Genomic DNA, 18,356 nt, shown 5'->3' with positions numbered 1-18,356 from the left:
TCAAGAGGAGAGCACTCGACACTCTATGCCTCGAGCCTCAGCATAACAACAACAACAACAAAAGTTTCAGCCTAGTTCATCCAAGTGAAGTACTTGACAAACATTAGAAAGGGGGAGGATTGAATAATGTTAATGGAAAAACCTTTTCACAACCGTCCTTATATAGTACTTTTGTCAAGTATAAGATTTCTCATTATTAAAGGCTCGTCTTTGTAAATGATTTTAATCAATGAATTATTTTCTTCGTGCTATATAGGATATTCATTTTAGTGTTTATGAGAGCATGTTTTTTAATAAATAATCATTTAGTATAGAAAGCTCTTGTATTTGAAACTAAAATCCAATTGCAGGTTTTAATGAGAATAACACTGAGACAAAGATAAACAATAAATGCACAAATAACTTTATAGTCATTCACTCAAACTGAGCTACGTCCAATCTCCTCTATCTATAAAGTGTTCCACTAGAATCTTCAACATGATTACAACTAAGTATTCTCACCACTCTTGGTATCCTTAGGCACTCCTAGTATCCCCGATATGATGTCTAGTTGAGTTTCACCCTCTTCTGGTTGTGCAATATTCTTCACCACTCCTGATATCCCCAATCAACGAATAACTTTCCATTATCCTAGACTAGTTTCACACAACTCTTGGTATCCTTAGTTAGGGAATAACTTCCCGTTATCCTAAACTGGTTGAGTATTTGCACCACTCTTGGTACTAGACAATTCTGGTATCCTCTAATATGCTGTCTAGATTTCCTTAACCAGTAAGAGTTTTATAACAAGTGTTTTAATTCTCTTGAGAATTATAATTAATAATTACTTACAAGTTGTTTAGATTATTACTTTTTACAATAAAATATGTGTTCAGTATAGACTCACTTTTTGTTTCTCTCTTTTCTCTCTTTCAACAAAAGCAAAAACAAATATTATAATGAAGCTTAGAAAGTATTTTTTTCACAACAAATATATGACTACAACAACGATACAATGAGCACTTGCTAATGAGGCGTGGAGGAATAGAAGAAGAAGACTCGGAAGAAAGAGTGGAATGCATTAGACTTTCAACAATATCAAATAGAAGAGAGAGGAGAATCTTAACTGGTCAAAGATTCCTCAGTCAAAAGGATAAAAATGTCATTTACACATAGAGGTGCAAGAAGAAACGAGTGAGAGGTGCAGAGAGAAGAAATTTTCATTTACTTCAAGCTACTTATCGAACCGCCTCGACCTTGTCCAATCTTCCAATTCTTTCCTAAATCTTCCCTTTTCTGTTCAGCAAGGAAACCAAACGATGAGTAGCACATCCTTTAAGGTTGCTGTGTTGGGAAGTGGAAGTAAGCACCGCATGCACTTGATCTGAAATCAACTCGTATTTATGTATTTATTTATTTACATTTAGTATTTTTGGTTTTTAGTGAACTAATTTTGAATAATAATTTTGATAATAAAAATGGAATATTGACAGTTTCAGGAGCCGTATGTGCTTCAACTCTTGCCAGAAATGGGGTTTCTGTTACTCTCTTTGAGTCAGCTAGAGGCCCTGGTGGACGCATGTCCCAAAGAAGGTATTTTTATTTATTTACCGAGTTCCCTCCATTTATTCTAATTGGGTTCTGTGGAATTGCTGTTCAAAAGCCATTGGAATAGCATTTTGATGGTACCCAGTGGATTCAGGGAGAATTTTTATATAAGTCGTTAGTTACATTACATAATTTTCTGTTATCTCCTAGAAAAAGTATTTATTTTTTAAGGGAGATAAAACAAACAGATTTGACGTTTTTTATTGGTACATGTATTTGTTTGCTCTGAATATGTACGGCTCATGTTTTTCACCTTTTCAGATTGGTAGCATGTAGCTTGATCTCTCTGTGAAATTTTTCTCTATTTTCAGTCTTTTAGGCTGTATTATTTTAAGCAACTAATATGTTTTATGGACTTTTTATTTTATTTTATTTTCTGAGATAATTTGCTGACTGACATACCTTAGTCAAAGAAGGGACACTGACATTTAGTGATAGTTAGTTTACTTTAAGGTGTAGCACAGTTAATATTGTTTTTTCCTCACTAATGGAATTTCCTTCATCTGTTTGGTGATAATTTGAAAGAGGATCCTGAATTTTGTCAATTTGATGCAATCCAGGGAGAAAACTGAAGATGGGCAGGAGCTGCATTTTGACCATGGTGCTCCATTTTTCTCCGTTGGCAAGTCTGAAGTGTTACGACTGGTTGAAGAGTGGGAATCAAGGGGTCTTGTAGCTGAATGGAACGAAAAGTTTGGCTTCTTTGATTTTCACACCCATAAATTTAAAAACATAGAGCAGGTTGACAAGTATTATTCATATGCTCAAATGGTTTTATGCAGTATAAGTTGTGTATAGTGATTACAGAGTGTCATGCTTTTATGTTATTGGTCAGTGGTGCAAGTTAAGTTCATAAAATCTTACTATTTAAGATTTCCGAAAAAATAATTTTGAGCTCTGTTAAGTTAATAGGTGAACATTGAAAAGTTACACTACAAATCTTCTAAGAAAGTTGAGGTGTAAATTTTAACTTTTTTAAGGACTTTATTTCACGTTACATCTATGATTTCATTCTATATTTTGTTTTTTACGAGTGTTTGTCGAGAACTTTATCCAAATTGCATCTACTATTTCTATTGAAAAAGAATTATGTTTGCTATGTAAATGCAGAAGTTGTCTTTCATATTCTCATGACAAATGTAGACTTTTGACAGAGGTTTGGTGTTGATATATGAAAATATATATATTAGCAGCGCCTTATAAATGTCAATACTACATGGTGAAAATACGAAGGTGTATATATCATAGCAGCACCTTAGAATTTAGATTTTGGAAAACTTATTTTCTGTAAAATTCATCACATTTTACTTCCATTCAAAATGTTATGTAGTAATCCAAATTCTGTAGACCACTTGGACAATACCTTGTGTATCTGAGATTACTTTTTCTTGAATAGTGGTTTCTGTGACTGGAATATTTATTAGGAAGGATTAAGCAAGAGATATGTAGGTGTTCCAGGCATGAATGCTATCTGCAAATCATTGGGAAGTGAGAATGGTATCAACTTTCTCTTCACTATCTAGTATTGTTGTTTAGAGTTGACCATGAAGATAGTAGAAAGTTTATTCATTAGTTTTGTCATGGTTAGGTGTGGAAAGCAAGTTTGGTGTGGGTATTGGAAGGATTGAATGGTTGCATGATGAGAAAGAGTGGTCATTGACAGGAGTGAATGGGCAAAATCTTGGTCAGTTTAAGGGGCTTGTTGCATCAGACAAGAACATAGTTTCTCCCCGGATTACACAAGTAACAGGACGGCTGCCACTACTTGGTATGGGTGTGATGGTTTTCTTTTGCTGGCTCTCTTTATTTTTCCATGTTATTCCTCGTTCATTTTATCTTTTTTTGTGGAGACAATGTTGGACTCTGTAATAGGTCTTTATTTTAGAAAGTCATCTGTGTAGATAATGAAGAAACTTGGCCAAAACAAATAAAGTTCATCTGAGAAGATTATATCAGTCACCTTCAAAATGTTAAACACAGCTAGTACCAGCAGAATGATCATGTTTGATGAGGAATTGTTCTAATGTTATGCTAGATAGCATGAATGCAAATGCATTTGATAAGTGTTTCTTTCATTTTGTCATTTTTGCAATACTCTGGAAAGCTAAGAAGGATCTCAACAATTTCTTGCTAGATTGCAATACTGATGCAGTGTTTCTTGTGACCTACTAAAAATTCCTTTAGTTAAACCAATATAAATGAAGTTTGATGATTTAATCCATGGTCAAAATTTCATAATCAATTAAATAAATAATTGATACATTCAAGGTGAATTTGAACTTGAAGATCTGGATAGTATGGATTATGTATTATTGACTGTCTACACTCGTGCAAGCGATGCAGATACAAATTTAGTGCCAGAGTTGTCAGAAAAGCTGCTCAACCTTCCTGTTAAGCCATGTTTCATTGTTATGCTGGCATTTGCAGAGCCTCTATCAACAGTATGATATAGTCATACAACTCCCAATCTATTATTGAGTTCTATAACCTTACTAATATATTAATTGCATATGGCTCATCTGGTTTTGGCATGATGGTTCTTGATTTCCTTTTCAGTTTTTAGTGACTTGATGACTTCTTCTTGTGAAAAAGTTATGTAGTTTGATATCTACTGTATAAAACAACTGAAAAATGACTTGAGCAAAGTTAATGTGTTAAATTTTTATAACCATAAGATTCAACATAAGGTATTGATACAAGCTAGTTGAATTGTGGCTTAGCTGAGTATTCTAATATTCTGTTCAGTACCATTTTTCTGACATATAATTGAGGATCTTAGTCTACAAAATTCATCTTATGATTCAGATTCCAGTCAAAGCATTTTCTTTTGAAAATTCTAAAGTTTTAAGTCGGGCTTATTGTGATAGCAGCAAGCCTAGCCGTTCTACTGCAAGGTATGTTGCATTTGTGTTATAACTATACTTTATATCTAAGTTCAATTGTTAATAAGGTGGTAACTGGTATATCTACAGTGAAAGATGGGTTCTTCATTCTACACCAGAATACGCTGAGGATGTAATTGCTCTAACTGGACTTAACAAGCCCTCAGACATTACACTCAATAAAGTGGCTGAACAGCTTTTGCAAGAATTTCAAAGTACAGGGCTTATCAAATCTCCACCATTTTTCAAGAAAGCTCATAGATGGTAAGTAACTAAGAATTAATGTATATAGAAGCTCTGAGTTCGCTGCTATTTCTCATGCCATGGACATGTTACACTAAGGAGTTAGTGCCTTGAAAGAACTATCTTGAGTTATAGAGCATTACTATACGTTATCATTAGATGGTTATTCCGCTCCATTTGCACTTCTTATCCATTAATCTTTTTCACATTTCAGAAACTCGGTTGCCTTTACCTCTGGTTCATAATATATGAATTTTGTTTTGGAAAACCTTTTTCTTCTTAACAAAGTTTTAATCTATAAAACATCCTTGCATTTATTTTAGGTCCAAATAAACTCATGCTAGGCATCATAAAAAAATAAAAAATAAAAAATAAAAAGAGAAAGAAAAGAAAAAAGCATTGAAAAACCATACTAAACCCATGATAAAATTACATCGCACACGTATAAAAAAAAAATCATGGATGGATAAAAGTAAACTACTCATCATTTCCTTCACAAAAATATTTCATGCTTTGAACGCCATACATTCCAAAAAAGCCTTTAAAAGTCGATTTTTAGAAATATTTGTTTTGGAAGATTTAGTATTAACTTTTCTTAACCTATCCCTACCAGGTTTTTTATAATTTGAACTAGCTCATCATTCGGTTTAATGTTAGAATATTTCTTCTCATAAAGCATATTAGCACATTTAAAAGCTAATTTCTATTATTCTGCGAAACGAACTTTCTTAGCATCAAAGAATTAGGAGTTGTCTCAAAACTATTAAGATGAATCTAGTTGTTGTAAACCCTGCATTCTATTTTAGATAACAGCTTTGCATGATGACAAGTATATAATAACTAGTGTTGAGTTAATGAAAGAATGCTAGCTTGTCAGAGACCACTGTACTGATCTATTTTTTATTGATATGATTTGAACACAGGTATCAAAAGAATTTACAACAACTCACATACACTTTAATGATGTTTGAAACAACGTCATTATATTTTAGTACTCCTATTTATCTGCTTTATCATTAGAAGCTGCAGAGAATTTCAATAATAACAATAATGCTGCATGCAACTATTTCCATTTTGTTTATGATGAGAAAGGTTTTGTTTTAATGTCGCAAAGTTGATTGCTTTAACAGGGGGAGTGCATTTCCAGCTGCTAGTATTGCCCCAGAAGAAAAATGTCTTTGGGATAGAAACAAGAGACTAGCCATCTGTGGAGACTTCTGTGTCAGTCCTAATGTTGAAGGCGCCATAGATAGTGGTTTGGCAGCTGCATTAAAGCTTACAGATAGTGTCAGCTCTTTATAGTTGGAGCTTTTGTTATCTTAAGTCCTTCTTTGGGATTGTGTTTCTGGGAAATTTGTTTTAAGACATCATTGTATTCTAAGCATAATAAGGTAAGGCATCTGTCATGTGCACTAACTAGATGATGGCTACATCAACTATATTTGTGAGTATGTTACATCTCTTTAGTTAAATAAAACACATTTAAGACAGCACTATGACAAGGCAAGAAATCAGATTACAAGCCATTTTTGGTAATGATTGTGTACTGAATGAATCAACTTACTAATAAGTAAATTTGGATACTAAGAAGTAAAATGGAATAATAAATTTTTTGAAGAAACAAATGGGGATTTAAACAGAAATTACTCTTCAAATTAATAGTGATTTGTTTGTTGGTGATCATCATGATTGTCATGGTAGATTAGAATAAGGACATGTTTCCACAAACTTTTTCATAAAACAAAATAAGAAAAGAAATAAAATAAATTCTTATAAAAGTTAAACTTAATTTATATATAAATTACAAAATAAGAATGTATAATAACTCTAATTTAATTAGAAGTTTTCTTATTTGGTTTTATGTTTCTTTTTCTTTCATTGTAGTGGTTATGGATAACTTTTTCTAATAATGATTAGCGAGACTAAATTTGCTTTATAAAAAAAATTACATTTACTAGGTTAATATAGGTCATCCAGTAATATTTGCTTTATAAAGAAAAATCACTATTAAGCACATTAATTATTTATTTGATTTTCTTAACTAGTTGTCCAAGTATTTTATTTTTATGAGTTAAATCAAGAGGAGATAATAAACGAAGATGAAAATAAATTTTCGAAAACTTGTTTCACAAATAATTTGACTAATCCTCCATAATTTAATTTATACTAAATAAATGTGGTGTTAACGGAAGCTAAGGCAAAACAAAACCATTATAACTTTTTCGTTGTTCTTTTAGTGAATATGTGTTAAGTGCAATTCTACAGTAAATTTCACCTTAAAACACACACACATGTCGTAAAATCTCTTCTTTTTTTCGACCAGAAAAAAAAATGTTTTTTTTTCCTATGGGAATATCCATCAATTTTCTTTCATGAAGATTTTTGTTTGCATATTTATGATGATGAACAACAGGTGAAAAATTGATCTGATTTCAGATAATGTTCACATTATCATATCCCTGTGTCTACCACAAATGAAATGCCACGTGTGAGAAAACCAATCACAAATCCTTGGTCACTATTGTTGTTATTACTATGAGTGGCACATGTTTTGTTTCCCATAGCAAAGAAGAAGAAGCATTTGCAGAAGCAGCAAAACTTAGTCTGAGCTGAAAAATGGCCTCTTCAGTGATGGCATCTGTGGCCCTTAAACCTGCCCCTTTCACTGTTGAGAAGTCCTCAGTCAGAGGACTTCCCTCCCTTTCAAGGAACTCCTCTTCATTCAGAGTTGTGGCCAGTGGTGGCAAGAAGATCAAGACTGACACGCCCTATGGTTTGATTTCATGCTTGCCCTTTTGAAAACTCTGAAAAACACACACACCCTTTTGTTAATCTTGATGATTTTTGTCTGAATGTTTGCAGGAATTAGTGGTGGCATGAACTTGAGGGATGGACTTGATGCATCTGGCAGGAAAGGAAAGGTTTGTGTTTTAATTAGCCATCTTTGATTGGATCTTAGAACATAATTAACACATGCTGTTTTGACTACAAAGTATTCACAAAATAAGTAATCTCAGTTGTTTTCAAAAGAAAATTAACTGAAATTCAAGTTTCTGTATGATTTGTTATGTGTATGACTGATAAGAAAGTTAACTGATGTGTGTATCATGATTTGTTATGTATGCGTTTGATTTTGGTTATTGATTTTTTTAATCAGGGACTGAAATTGTTTACCTCTGTTTAAGATTTTGAAATTGTTACTTTATTTCATAACTTTAGAGTCTGAATGTCTCTGATAAAGGAATCTAAAGTTGATTCGTTGTTTTGAGATTGTTGGTAGTATTTACTGTATTATTCTTCTAACTTTCAAACATGAATTCAGGGAAAGGGTGTGTACCAATTTGTTGACAAATACGGTGCTAATGTTGATGGATACAGGTAATAATAATAAGATCTAGATCTATATTAATAAAAAATATTTTCATTCATTTGTGCATTTAAATTTCTATTCTAATTGCATTTGCCTGAGTTATTATGCAGTCCTATCTATGACACAAAGGACTGGTCCCCAACCGGTGATGTCTACGCTGGAGGTAAGAAACATGATGACATTCAAGAAAAATTAGCATGAAAAAGAAGAAAAAAAAAAGTTCTAATCTACATATGAAATTATTTTCACTCATTATTCATTGGAATATATTCCTCTAAAGCAATATATATATATATTATAAATTATGAAAATGAGTACCCTTATTCTTAAGTTGTTGAATTTAGAGAATCCTTGTGCTTTCTTATTCATATGTGTTTCCACATCACAGGAAGAGTGGTTTATCATTATAGTAAGTTTTTCATGTGATGAATAGATATTTTTGAGAATAAAAGTTGAAAGTGAAAGATGTTGTGTTGGTGTTTTTATGATGCAGGTACGACTGGTTTGGCTATCTGGGCTGTAACTCTACTTGGTCTGCTAGCTGGTGGTGTACTTCTTGTCTACAACACAAGTGCTTTGGCACAATAGACTTTGCAGATCCATGTTTATTTTACAACTTAGTGCATGTACCTATTTAAACTTCAAGAATACTTCATCAACTACTTTGTGGATATGTGATATTCCTTCTGTTCTATAAATGCTTGGATGTGAAAATCTTTTTGCTACTATAATCATGCATGCATCTTCGTTGGATGTGTTGTCTCTTCTCCTTGCAAATGGAACTTAATAAAAATTGAGACTTTTTAAAGAAGGGAGATTAAAAAAGATATTTTCAGTAAATTTTAATTAATAATGAGACGTGTGACTCGATTTGTCACAGTACATTCTTTACAAAGGAAACCGATAAATGTATTTTTAACATTTATCTTACTGTTATGCTTCTGTTTTCATAATAAAACAACTTGAACAATTGCTTAACTCTGATTATTTTTAGAAAATATTCTTTCAAACATAGACTATGTTTCTATTCTGACAAAATCTTCTGAGTGCATTCCTTTCAAGGATGCTAGTTGGGGGAAATCACGTTCACTTGACTTTGTTTTTCATGATGAAAATGAAAGGGTCGTTCCATGGCGTAACAATGTTGCAACTCATTTGTACTCGAACACAGATGTTAATGCCTTTTGCAATCTCAGCCTTCGCATTGCTTTGAAATCGAGTGAAATGAACTCAAACTAAAGTGAACCCAAGAGTTCGATATGAAATTTATATGGCAATAATGAACTCAAACAGCCAAACAAAAACATGTATACAAGGTGCTGCAAAACATGCTGACAAAATTAGTTCTCCAACATCTCTGCTGTTTCGTCTTTCTGTGACATAATTAGTGCAAAATCTTACAAGGGTGTTTCAATGATGCTGCAACTATGGAGCCGCCAGCTACGGTGTTTCAATAAGCAAGCTACACTGTCACTTCCTAATGTTACTTCATTTCCTACTACTGCAAATATCTCCTTTTCCTGCCACGATAGACAATTGTAAGCATGGAATTACAACTATCAACAAGTAAATACAACGACGATCTTCAGCAATGGTTATTGTCCCTCCATTTGTCGCCTCACGAAACTGTAAAAGATACAAATTTAGTTTGTTCAAAACCGCCAAGCACAAGTGTGTCAAATAAAAAGAATTCAGACAGACGTATCAAAAAACACAATGGCAGGCAGAGAAGTTAATGTAACTTTTGTTGTATAAATGCAGAGTGATCCAATCCCAAAAAAATAGTTCAAGGAAAAACAGTTGATCCCTTCAAAGACGAGGTTTGACATTTACATATTTATATTATACTCTTTCTGGACTCATACAAGAAAATAAAATCATATTCAGCTTTAATTTCGTAACTTAAAATGACTTTATCTTTAATGCTGAATATCATAATAATAAATGTAATTTTTAAGGTAATTTAGAAAAAAGAAATCTTTATTGTAAGAAAACAAAAGCATTAAATAAACTTAATTGCAATTCTTAACCTAAGTAAATAACTTAGCTTCATAAATGAGTACAGTGTTAGTACTCTTTAGTACATTTATCCAAGTATACTTTAAAAATTAATAACTAACAATTTATTTAGGATTCAACTTGATATTCCCATCACCGACAAGAAAACCACTTTGAAAAGATATATCAATGAAACTTTTTACTTCCACAATTTCAATATATAATCGATATTTCGTTATTAATTCAATATAATAGTGTCTGTAATTTTAACGTTTACAAAACTCTGACGATCTGTAATACTATTTTACTTGGTTCTTTGTTATAATCAACTATAACTATGTGAAATATTAGCTAGCCTGGCATTTTATTATTGTCTCAAATAATTAAAATTTATACGAACCAAACCGACCTGTGGTCAAACACAAGGTCTAATTACGAGAACGAGATAATGTTCTGTCAAAACCGAACAGATACCCCACGTTTTATTCAATAATGTAGGCTAACTACGAATGCAAATGTCTAAAATTTAGTGCAGGAGATTCTTTCGTAATCAAACAATCATTCAAGCATTATGTATACAAGGTACTGGTAGTACGTGTTTAAAAACCCTTAACTCTTGACATATTATTAGATCTTTTTGACATGCATATTAAATAAAACAAGCTAAGTAATGTAGATAGTAATCATGTTTGAGGGGTCCAGAAGGCTACCTTTTCATTCTCTGCCGCTATCTTCATCGTCACCATCAGCTTCCTTAACATCAACAGTGAAACCATATTCCTGATCACAACCCAGGTATGAATCACACATGAAATAAAGAGCATAGGATTTCCTTCCAGTATCAGCAGGAGCAGCAAACTCCAGTTTGGCTTTTAACTTCCTCTGCAGGGAAACCCGTTTAATGGCAAGCAAAAGATTGGTTTTGGTATCACCAACAACAAGCCACCATCCTTCCTCCTTGGCTTTTGGATACCTTGGAGCATCAACGGGTCCTATTTCTGTCTTTCCCTCAAGATCCCGCTCAAGAGTGACCAGTACAGTTACATCCTCCCCAGCTCGAACATTGTCACTGTCCAGAACCTCATATGACAAATCAATATTAGGGAACCGGTTGCAAAACCGGGCAATATCCAACAACTCTGAATCTGACATGCCCAGTAATTCACGCCTCTCATCATCCTCCATCTCTAATAAATCAAAAACTGTTTCGATACTCTTCCCAGGGTTATCCTGGCATTTTTTGGCCAGATCCTTTGTGAAATGAGGAAGCTGTAGTAGCATGGAATCACGTTCCCACATACCCTGTGTCACCATTTGACTGACCTCCATAGTAAGAAGAGCCAGACTCAGCCAACCATTGCTTGATATCACGTCTACCATTGCCTGAAGCAGTCTATTTGCAGAAAGAAGCACCTCCTTCTGGTCTAATGCAAGGTTCCCACCAACAAATTGCCTAGAGAAATGGGCCTGTAGCAAGGCATTAGCTTTTACATGCGGATCTGTGACCTTGGGGTTTTCAAAAGAAAACCTCTGGTGATTAATCAACTTACGAACAACCTCTTCCTCTCCAGGTCGTATTGGAAGCTGAGCATACTCTGAAGCTGAAGACAAAATCTCCAACAGACCCTTCATTTTTGTTTTTGAAGTCACAGATGATGAAAACCTTTCAATTGTTGTGTAACTGATGTAATAATAGGATGCTATCATTCCAAGATTGAGTGGAGAAAGGTCCATATCGTCCTCAATAGTCATGCACTTGCTTGCTTCTAAATCACTCAAGGTATTTTCCACCATTTCTGAGAGGTGATCAGAAAGATGTCTGTGACTAACTCCTTGTAAATTGTAGTAGTTGGGATTCTGTGTGAGCCGCCTGTACATGAATGTCCATGTAAGGTAATCTACAGCATCTTGCTTGTTCTCAATAATTCCAGCAACAATTTCAGCATTCAAGTTATCATGCAAGAAGTGATGAAGATGGCTTTCAACAGGGAATGCTTCATATAAAAACTTCTTGTAGTACTCCTTACGAGGAGCATGGCACAAGATGACACATTTTCCAGAATTGTCTACCAGAGGACGGCTGGCATGACCCATCATCTGTAGGAGATCAGTAACAGGGTAATCTGTCTGTGCATTCTCTCGCCCATCGTAGTACTGTGTGCCCATCACAACGACCAAATGAGCTGACAATGTCACCCCCCAACACATGGAACTATTTAAAACACAAACTTGAATCCAGCCTGCATCAAATAGCTGTGTCACAATGTCATGATCAAGACTGTTCAAGCCCTCATGCAGGTATCCCACTCCTTCACGCAAAGTAACTTTCAACATTTCATCACTAATCTTGTCGAGGAAAGGTTCAAGCTCTTCTGGGGACCGCAACAAAAATGGCTTCTCTCCACTGTCTGCACCTGAGTATGTAATCAGATCCACGGCAGTCAACCGAACATGCTTCCTAGTAGGTACAAATACGAGCGCAGGTTTCTTATTCTTTGCATGTTGAACAATAGCAGTGTAAGTTGGCTTTGTCATTGCCTGCATCCTTGCCTCAAAGTTAGCAATATCTACACCTTGAATGTGAATTTCCAAAGGCACTGGACGAACACCTGGGGGGAAATTGAAAAGACCATGGGAGGTAGCTCCAATCCATTCTCCGAGATCTTTTGCATTTGCAAGTGAGGTAGACAAAGCCACAATGCGTATCTTGTTTTCAACTTGACTAGCAATATATCGCATCCTGGAAACAACAACCTCTAAAACAGGACCTCCTTGACCTCCAATCAAGTGGAGCTCATCAATGATGAAAAGACTAACTTGTTGAACATGTTTCCTCTGTTTCCAGCGACGGGACAATGCATCCCATTTCTCAGGAGTACTGATAATAATCTGACCTTTCTCGAGAAGTTTCAAGTCAGTTGCAGTTTCTCCAGTCAACTCAACCACCCTCAGTTTTAGACCATTTCCAAATTTCCTCTCCCAATCACGGTACCTCTCTTTGGCAAGAGCTTCAATGGGTGCAACATAAACAACACGCATGACACTATCAGGACCTTTCTGATGATTCCTCAAAACAGCAAATTCTGCACATATAGTCTTACCACTCCCAGTTGGAGCAGCAACTAGGACATTGTCATCTGAATTGTATAAAACTGTGAAAACTTGTGTCTGAACAGGATTAAAATGCTTAAAATCCTGATATAGAGCTTCATATGATGGATTTCGCAGTGCAGTCACAGGAAGTGGTTGCAGATCCAGTAGTTCAGTTGGTGGAGGATACTTTTCAGGTAAGATCAGGTGTCTGAAAGAAACAGGTAAAACAGTTTGGGACCCAAGCCATTTATCTGAAACGACATGGATAAAGTACTGAGGGGGAAGAGGCTCGTAAATAGGCACTGTGAAATTCAGTGTGTGGTCCTCATCAATATACTGCTTTTTCAGCATAAAATATTCATGGTGAAGAATGTATTCTCCATCGTTATCCTCCACAATCACCCAGAATGGTTCAACATATCCATGAATTCTGTCATCCCAAGCAAAATCCGGAGTTATAGTCAGCTCAACTCTCAAAACTGTCCTAGTAATTGGCTGCACATGTGCTGCAAGGTTCAGTTTAGGAAACTGATGGATAAATTTATGAAGTGTCCTTCCCATCTTCGGTGCACGAATGAGTTCACCTATCTCTTGTGATGATAAATCGTAATACCTTTCCCAAGCCAGATCTTTCTTCTCCAATTTCGTTAGTAAATCACTTGGAATTCCATTGAATTGACGAAGAGGAGTTTGGACACTCCACATCCTCTTGGTCACCATTTTGCACAAGTTCAAAGCCTTCTCAGCCAATTGTGCCCAGCCACGTTTCAAAACAATCTCAAATAGTGCCCGTAAAAGGCGTCCAGCACTCTGAAAAGAAAAGGGGGGGAATACGAGAATCAGCAACGAGACAAAAGACAGACATTTACAAAATTAGTCAATTAAGAACGGCAATGAATGAAGTCTAACCTGAGTTATAAAGACCATATCAGATGTCAGTGAGAGTCCTTCGAGCTTTAGTTGTGAAATGTATGCTTGCAGTAAAACATTGATCTTTGCACTTGGCTCTTCCAGACTTTCCTTGATGGGAATGGGAACACGGTCCAAAAGTTTTGCTAGCTCCATCTTCTCATCCTGCCTTACTGTTACATACTTAAATTCTTCACTTAATGAGAACAATCGGCATAGCTCTATGTCCCCCATTGTAGGCTTCAAATGCTCGTTATATGTCGATATGGTTCCATGTGTTATGTAGTAGTAGCTAGCAATACGGCCTAGATCAGTGACCTGGAAATATCCACTCTTCCTATCATACTTCACCAAATTATTTCTATCCAAGATGGTTGCAGCAGTATGGATCTGCAAGATTTCAACAAAATAGATTAATCAATATCCACCAAAAAAACGACATTATGAACAGGCAATATACAACATAAAACTTTATCAAAGAATATCTTGTAGGGTACAAAGAGAAGGACTAGGTTAAGATAGCTAGATAATGAGTTAGTTCGTTGGCAAGAGGTAGAAGAATAGGACAGACTAATATTTGTTGTCGTTGTAAATTGAGCGTTGGCACTTTATGAAGAGAAAACTCAGGTAGAGTTTAATCTCCTATTCATTGTTCTTTTCATCCTATTCAATAAAAACCATTTTCTTCTTTCTTATTTCAATTCTTGGTTCCTAACAATATCATATTTTGATTCAGAAAAGATTTAAAGTAGAAAAAATAAAAATAACTTATGAGGCCAAGAACCTATTGCTAACTAGAATGAATACTTTTCACAACCAATGTCGATTTGGTTCCCTTATCATGAAACTCTACAGTAATAATGACAATGATAAGCACAAACATAACTGAAGCACAACAGATAAAGATCGCTAACAAGTTAAAAGAAACAGGAAAGAAATACACCCAATCAATAAAGCAAATAAGTACAATCATATCAACCTAAGTTCAAATAATTGTATAATATAGTGAGATGTTAGAGTGTTGAGATGCGTACCAAATCAGCCCTTCTCTCTTCCAATGTTATATCCCTTGTTAGGATGTCAGGTGCTATACCATACAATGAAGGATTCCTCAGCATGCGGACATACAAGTAAGTATATCCAATCCAATTACAAGCTTCCCTAGCATTTTGTACAGTACCAAGAACAATCTCTGCATTCAGCTGATCAGCCAGCTTGGACACAAACTGACTTTCAATAGGAAGTTGTTGGTTCATAAGAGAGAGGTAATACTGCAACTCACTATGACCAGTAACAATTATTCCCTCACCGTATGAATCATATTGCGGCCTTCCAGCACGACCCAGCATCTGCATCACATCAAGAGGACTTAATTCAGTCCAGGCCCCCTTTTCGGGATTATAAATCTGTGTTCCTTTAATAATCACTGTATGGGCCGGTAGATTAACACCCCACGCAAGGGTCGCAGTTGATACCAACACTTGAACATGTCCATCAGCAAAAAGATCTTCAACAAGCTGGCGATCTGTCCTGGTCATACCAGCATGATGAATAGCAAAACCATATGGCAGAAGATCTTTAAGATCGTTGCTCTTTACAAGATCAGTATGAGTTTGAAGAATCTCACGGCTTGCGCTATCTTCTTTAAGGAACCTACCGAGAGTGTCCTTTCCCAGTGCAGCATCTCTGATGGCTCTAGCAGTTTTGGCAGTTTCTTTCCTAGAGTGTACAAATATAAGAACCTGATGTTTCCCAGCCACAGCCATAACTTTCTCATAACAGATATCATTCATCAACTGGAACCTCTGAAGTGGCTTCTTCACTGTGATTCCAACATACTGCTGAGAAAGTGGAACAGGTCTGTAACTATTATCAAAATAAAACAAACCCTTCTTCAGATCAACTCGCAAGAACAGTGCAACATCTTCATAATTAGGGAGAGTAGCAGACAGTCCCACCAAACGAATATAATCCTTTGTGGTTTCAATTTGCCTTACTGTTCTAGCAACGATACTTTCAAGAACAGGTCCTCTGTTGTCATGAAGTAGATGAATCTCATCAATAATCACAAGTTTTACAAGCTGTGTATAAGTTCGGTCTCCCGACTTTCGGGTGATAATATCCCACTTCTCAGGGGTTGTCACTATAATCTGAGTCTCTTCTATCTGTTGCCGGGTTAGTGACTGGTCTCCACTGAGCTCCCTGACTTTAACATCATATTCCTGCAATCTATTGGACAAATTCCCAACTACCTCAGCAACAAGAGCTTTCATAGGTGCAACATACACAATTTTATAAGCACTATGGTCAATCGAGCCATCCTCAGGATTCCTATGCCGTGCAATTTGTTGAAGTATAGTGAGAACTGCAACATTAGTTTTTCCAGCTCCCGTTGGGGCACAGAGCAGAAGATTATCGGGCTTAAAAAGTGCAGTCTCATATACTTTGCTCTGCACTCTATTCAACTGTGTCATTCCTTTAAAAGCCGGTTGTGCCCAATCAGGCATAGATGATATTTTCACAAGCTTCTCATTTGGATCAAGCGCTTTAGCTTTCAAGGCAGGCACGTGTATCTCTTCATATCCCTTACTAAGATGCCTATAAGACCCATCAGGCAGGTCACACTTCTTCTTAGCCATGAAAAAACCACCTTGAGCAAAAGCAATGTTATCAAGATCAAGCATCTGCCGCTGTCCCTTCAACCATCCACTCTCTCCATCTCTATCAGCAAGCCCCCTCCTGCCCCTGTCCCTCTCTTTATCCCCATCTCCACCAGTGTCATCCTTCAACCTCCTAGCCTCCTCCCTTATACTCTTCTCCAAGTTCTTCTGCCTCTCCTTCGCGGATGCCCTTGTAGCGTGCAACTGCTCCAAAATCGGCTGCAACTCAGTTCCCTTCATCTCCTCCTCAATCCTCTCTCTCTCCTCCTGGTCCTGTGCCCTTGCCAACCGTGTACACCACACAATCTTCAACCTATTCCTAAGCAAAAACTTAATGAGGCTGAACTTATCAAACTCGAGGTGAAACAAAAGTTTGCTCTCCACCTCCCTGTCATCCCCCTCAGCCAGAATCTTGAGCACCTCCTCCGCGAGCTTCTGGCACTGCTGCGGATCAATCTGCTGCTCGAAAGCCAGAGAGATTTTCCTCTGAAGCCAATACGCATCAATATCCTGCACATTCAAACTCATCCCTTCATTACCATCTTCCATATCCTCGTCATCAATCCCACCCCCCATTTGCATAGCCGCAGAACCATTCTGCTCCACCCCATCCTCCTCCTCTTCCTCATCATCCTGCACAATATCCAAATCACTCTCCTCGTCATCATCCTCGTTCTCCTCAAACTCAACAGCAACACCAACATCATCATCAAGCCCCTCTTCACCATCCATAGCCGAATTCCCATTCGAAACATCAGCAGCCTCCTGAAAGTCAGTAATCAACTTCCCAATCGAAACTAGCTGGTCAAAAACATGGTTAGGTATGGGATTCAAAAGCTTCTCTATATCTTTCTTCTTGTCCGTGTTCTTAAGAGTATCGTTTTTAAGCACAGCAAGTATCTCATCAGCAGCAGCACTGACAATGCTGAGGGGCTGGCCGCCGAGCTGGTGCTGGATGACACTGAGCATGGCCTCATAGGCTGCGCGCGTCTCCTTCGTCTTGGGCTGGTACACGCCGTCGTCGGAGGCGGAGAGAACACTGTCATGCTGAACACGGCGCCGCTTTGAGGGGACGGAGACGGCGGCATCGGCGGCGGCGTCACGGTCCTTCTTTTTCTTCTTGTTCTTCGCCTTTTCAAGCTTCTCGTCGAGCTCCACCGGTCGGCCCCGGTAGGCGCGGTCGCCGAAGCTCTTTGGGTCAATCTTGCCCCATAGAGACTCGGGCTCACCGGTGGGCTCATGCGTGTCGCGCGGCCTAGAGTCGGTGGTGAGAACCAAGCTGGAGTTGGCACGGTACTCGTACTGCTTGAACCGCGCGTGCGCTTCCGCACCTCCACCTAGGTGCGCCATTTCCGAAAACCTAGAAAAACCTGCAGGAGCAAATGCGAAAGCGTGAAACCCTAAGAAGCAATTGAAGAAGAAAAGATATTTGAAAATTTCAAGGGTGAAAGCGTACACTAATTTGAAACTGCGAGAGAACGACGTTGACACTGGTAATGGTGGCAGTGTTGTGAATGGTGAAACGTGGTTCTCAGAACGTCATTCTGATAAATGAGAAGCCTTTACAAAGAGGGAGAAAAATAGATCAAGGGTTCGTGGGAAACACGGACAATG

At 36.9% G+C, this 18,356-nt stretch overlaps 3 protein-coding genes across 5 annotated transcripts; 2 read left to right on the top strand and 1 right to left on the bottom strand.

The window, feature by feature from the left end:
• Positions 1–1,181: 1,181 nt before the first annotated feature.
• On the top strand, positions 1,182–6,202 carry LOC108332312 (uncharacterized). Of its 2 annotated transcripts, none has more exons than XM_017567496.2 (9): positions 1,182–1,341; positions 1,473–1,572; positions 2,148–2,328; positions 3,012–3,084; positions 3,176–3,355; positions 3,931–4,028; positions 4,393–4,481; positions 4,560–4,733; positions 5,843–6,202. In XM_017567496.2, the coding sequence occupies exons 1-9, from the start codon at positions 1,299–1,301 to the stop codon at positions 6,012–6,014; spliced, it is 1,110 nt and encodes a 369-aa protein (XP_017422985.1). In that variant the 5' UTR covers positions 1,182–1,298; the 3' UTR covers positions 6,015–6,202. The 2 variants fall into 2 exon arrangements, with proteins under 2 accessions (XP_017422985.1, XP_052726259.1); XM_052870299.1 differs by having other exon boundaries at positions 1,337–1,384.
• Positions 6,203–7,258: 1,056 nt separating this feature from the next.
• Positions 7,259–8,796, top strand: LOC108333600 (photosystem II 10 kDa polypeptide, chloroplastic). The gene is made up of 5 exons (XM_017569069.2): positions 7,259–7,485; positions 7,575–7,633; positions 8,035–8,090; positions 8,193–8,245; positions 8,576–8,796. Exons 1-5 carry the CDS (start codon positions 7,329–7,331, stop codon positions 8,668–8,670), a joined length of 420 nt encoding a protein of 139 aa, XP_017424558.1. The 5' UTR covers positions 7,259–7,328; the 3' UTR covers positions 8,671–8,796.
• Positions 8,797–9,367: 571 nt separating this feature from the next.
• LOC108333599 (DExH-box ATP-dependent RNA helicase DExH12) lies at positions 9,368–18,356 on the bottom strand. Of its 2 annotated transcripts, none has more exons than XM_017569068.2 (5): positions 18,199–18,356; positions 15,117–18,112; positions 14,083–14,472; positions 10,791–13,983; positions 9,368–9,708 (listed from the first exon to the last, which is right to left on the bottom strand). In XM_017569068.2, exons 2-4 carry the CDS (start codon positions 18,090–18,092, stop codon positions 10,795–10,797), a joined length of 6,555 nt encoding a protein of 2,184 aa, XP_017424557.1. In that variant the 5' UTR covers positions 18,093–18,112; positions 18,199–18,356; the 3' UTR covers positions 9,368–9,708; positions 10,791–10,794. The 2 variants fall into 2 exon arrangements, with proteins under 2 accessions (XP_017424557.1, XP_052726258.1); XM_052870298.1 differs by having other exon boundaries at positions 9,368–9,602.

This window comes from Vigna angularis, chromosome 11, assembly GCF_016808095.1.
Source record: "Vigna angularis cultivar LongXiaoDou No.4 chromosome 11, ASM1680809v1, whole genome shotgun sequence".
Taxonomy (NCBI): domain Eukaryota; kingdom Viridiplantae; phylum Streptophyta; class Magnoliopsida; order Fabales; family Fabaceae; genus Vigna; species Vigna angularis.
Note: the sequence above shows the minus strand (reverse complement) of the source record. Positions and strands in the feature narration are given on the sequence as shown.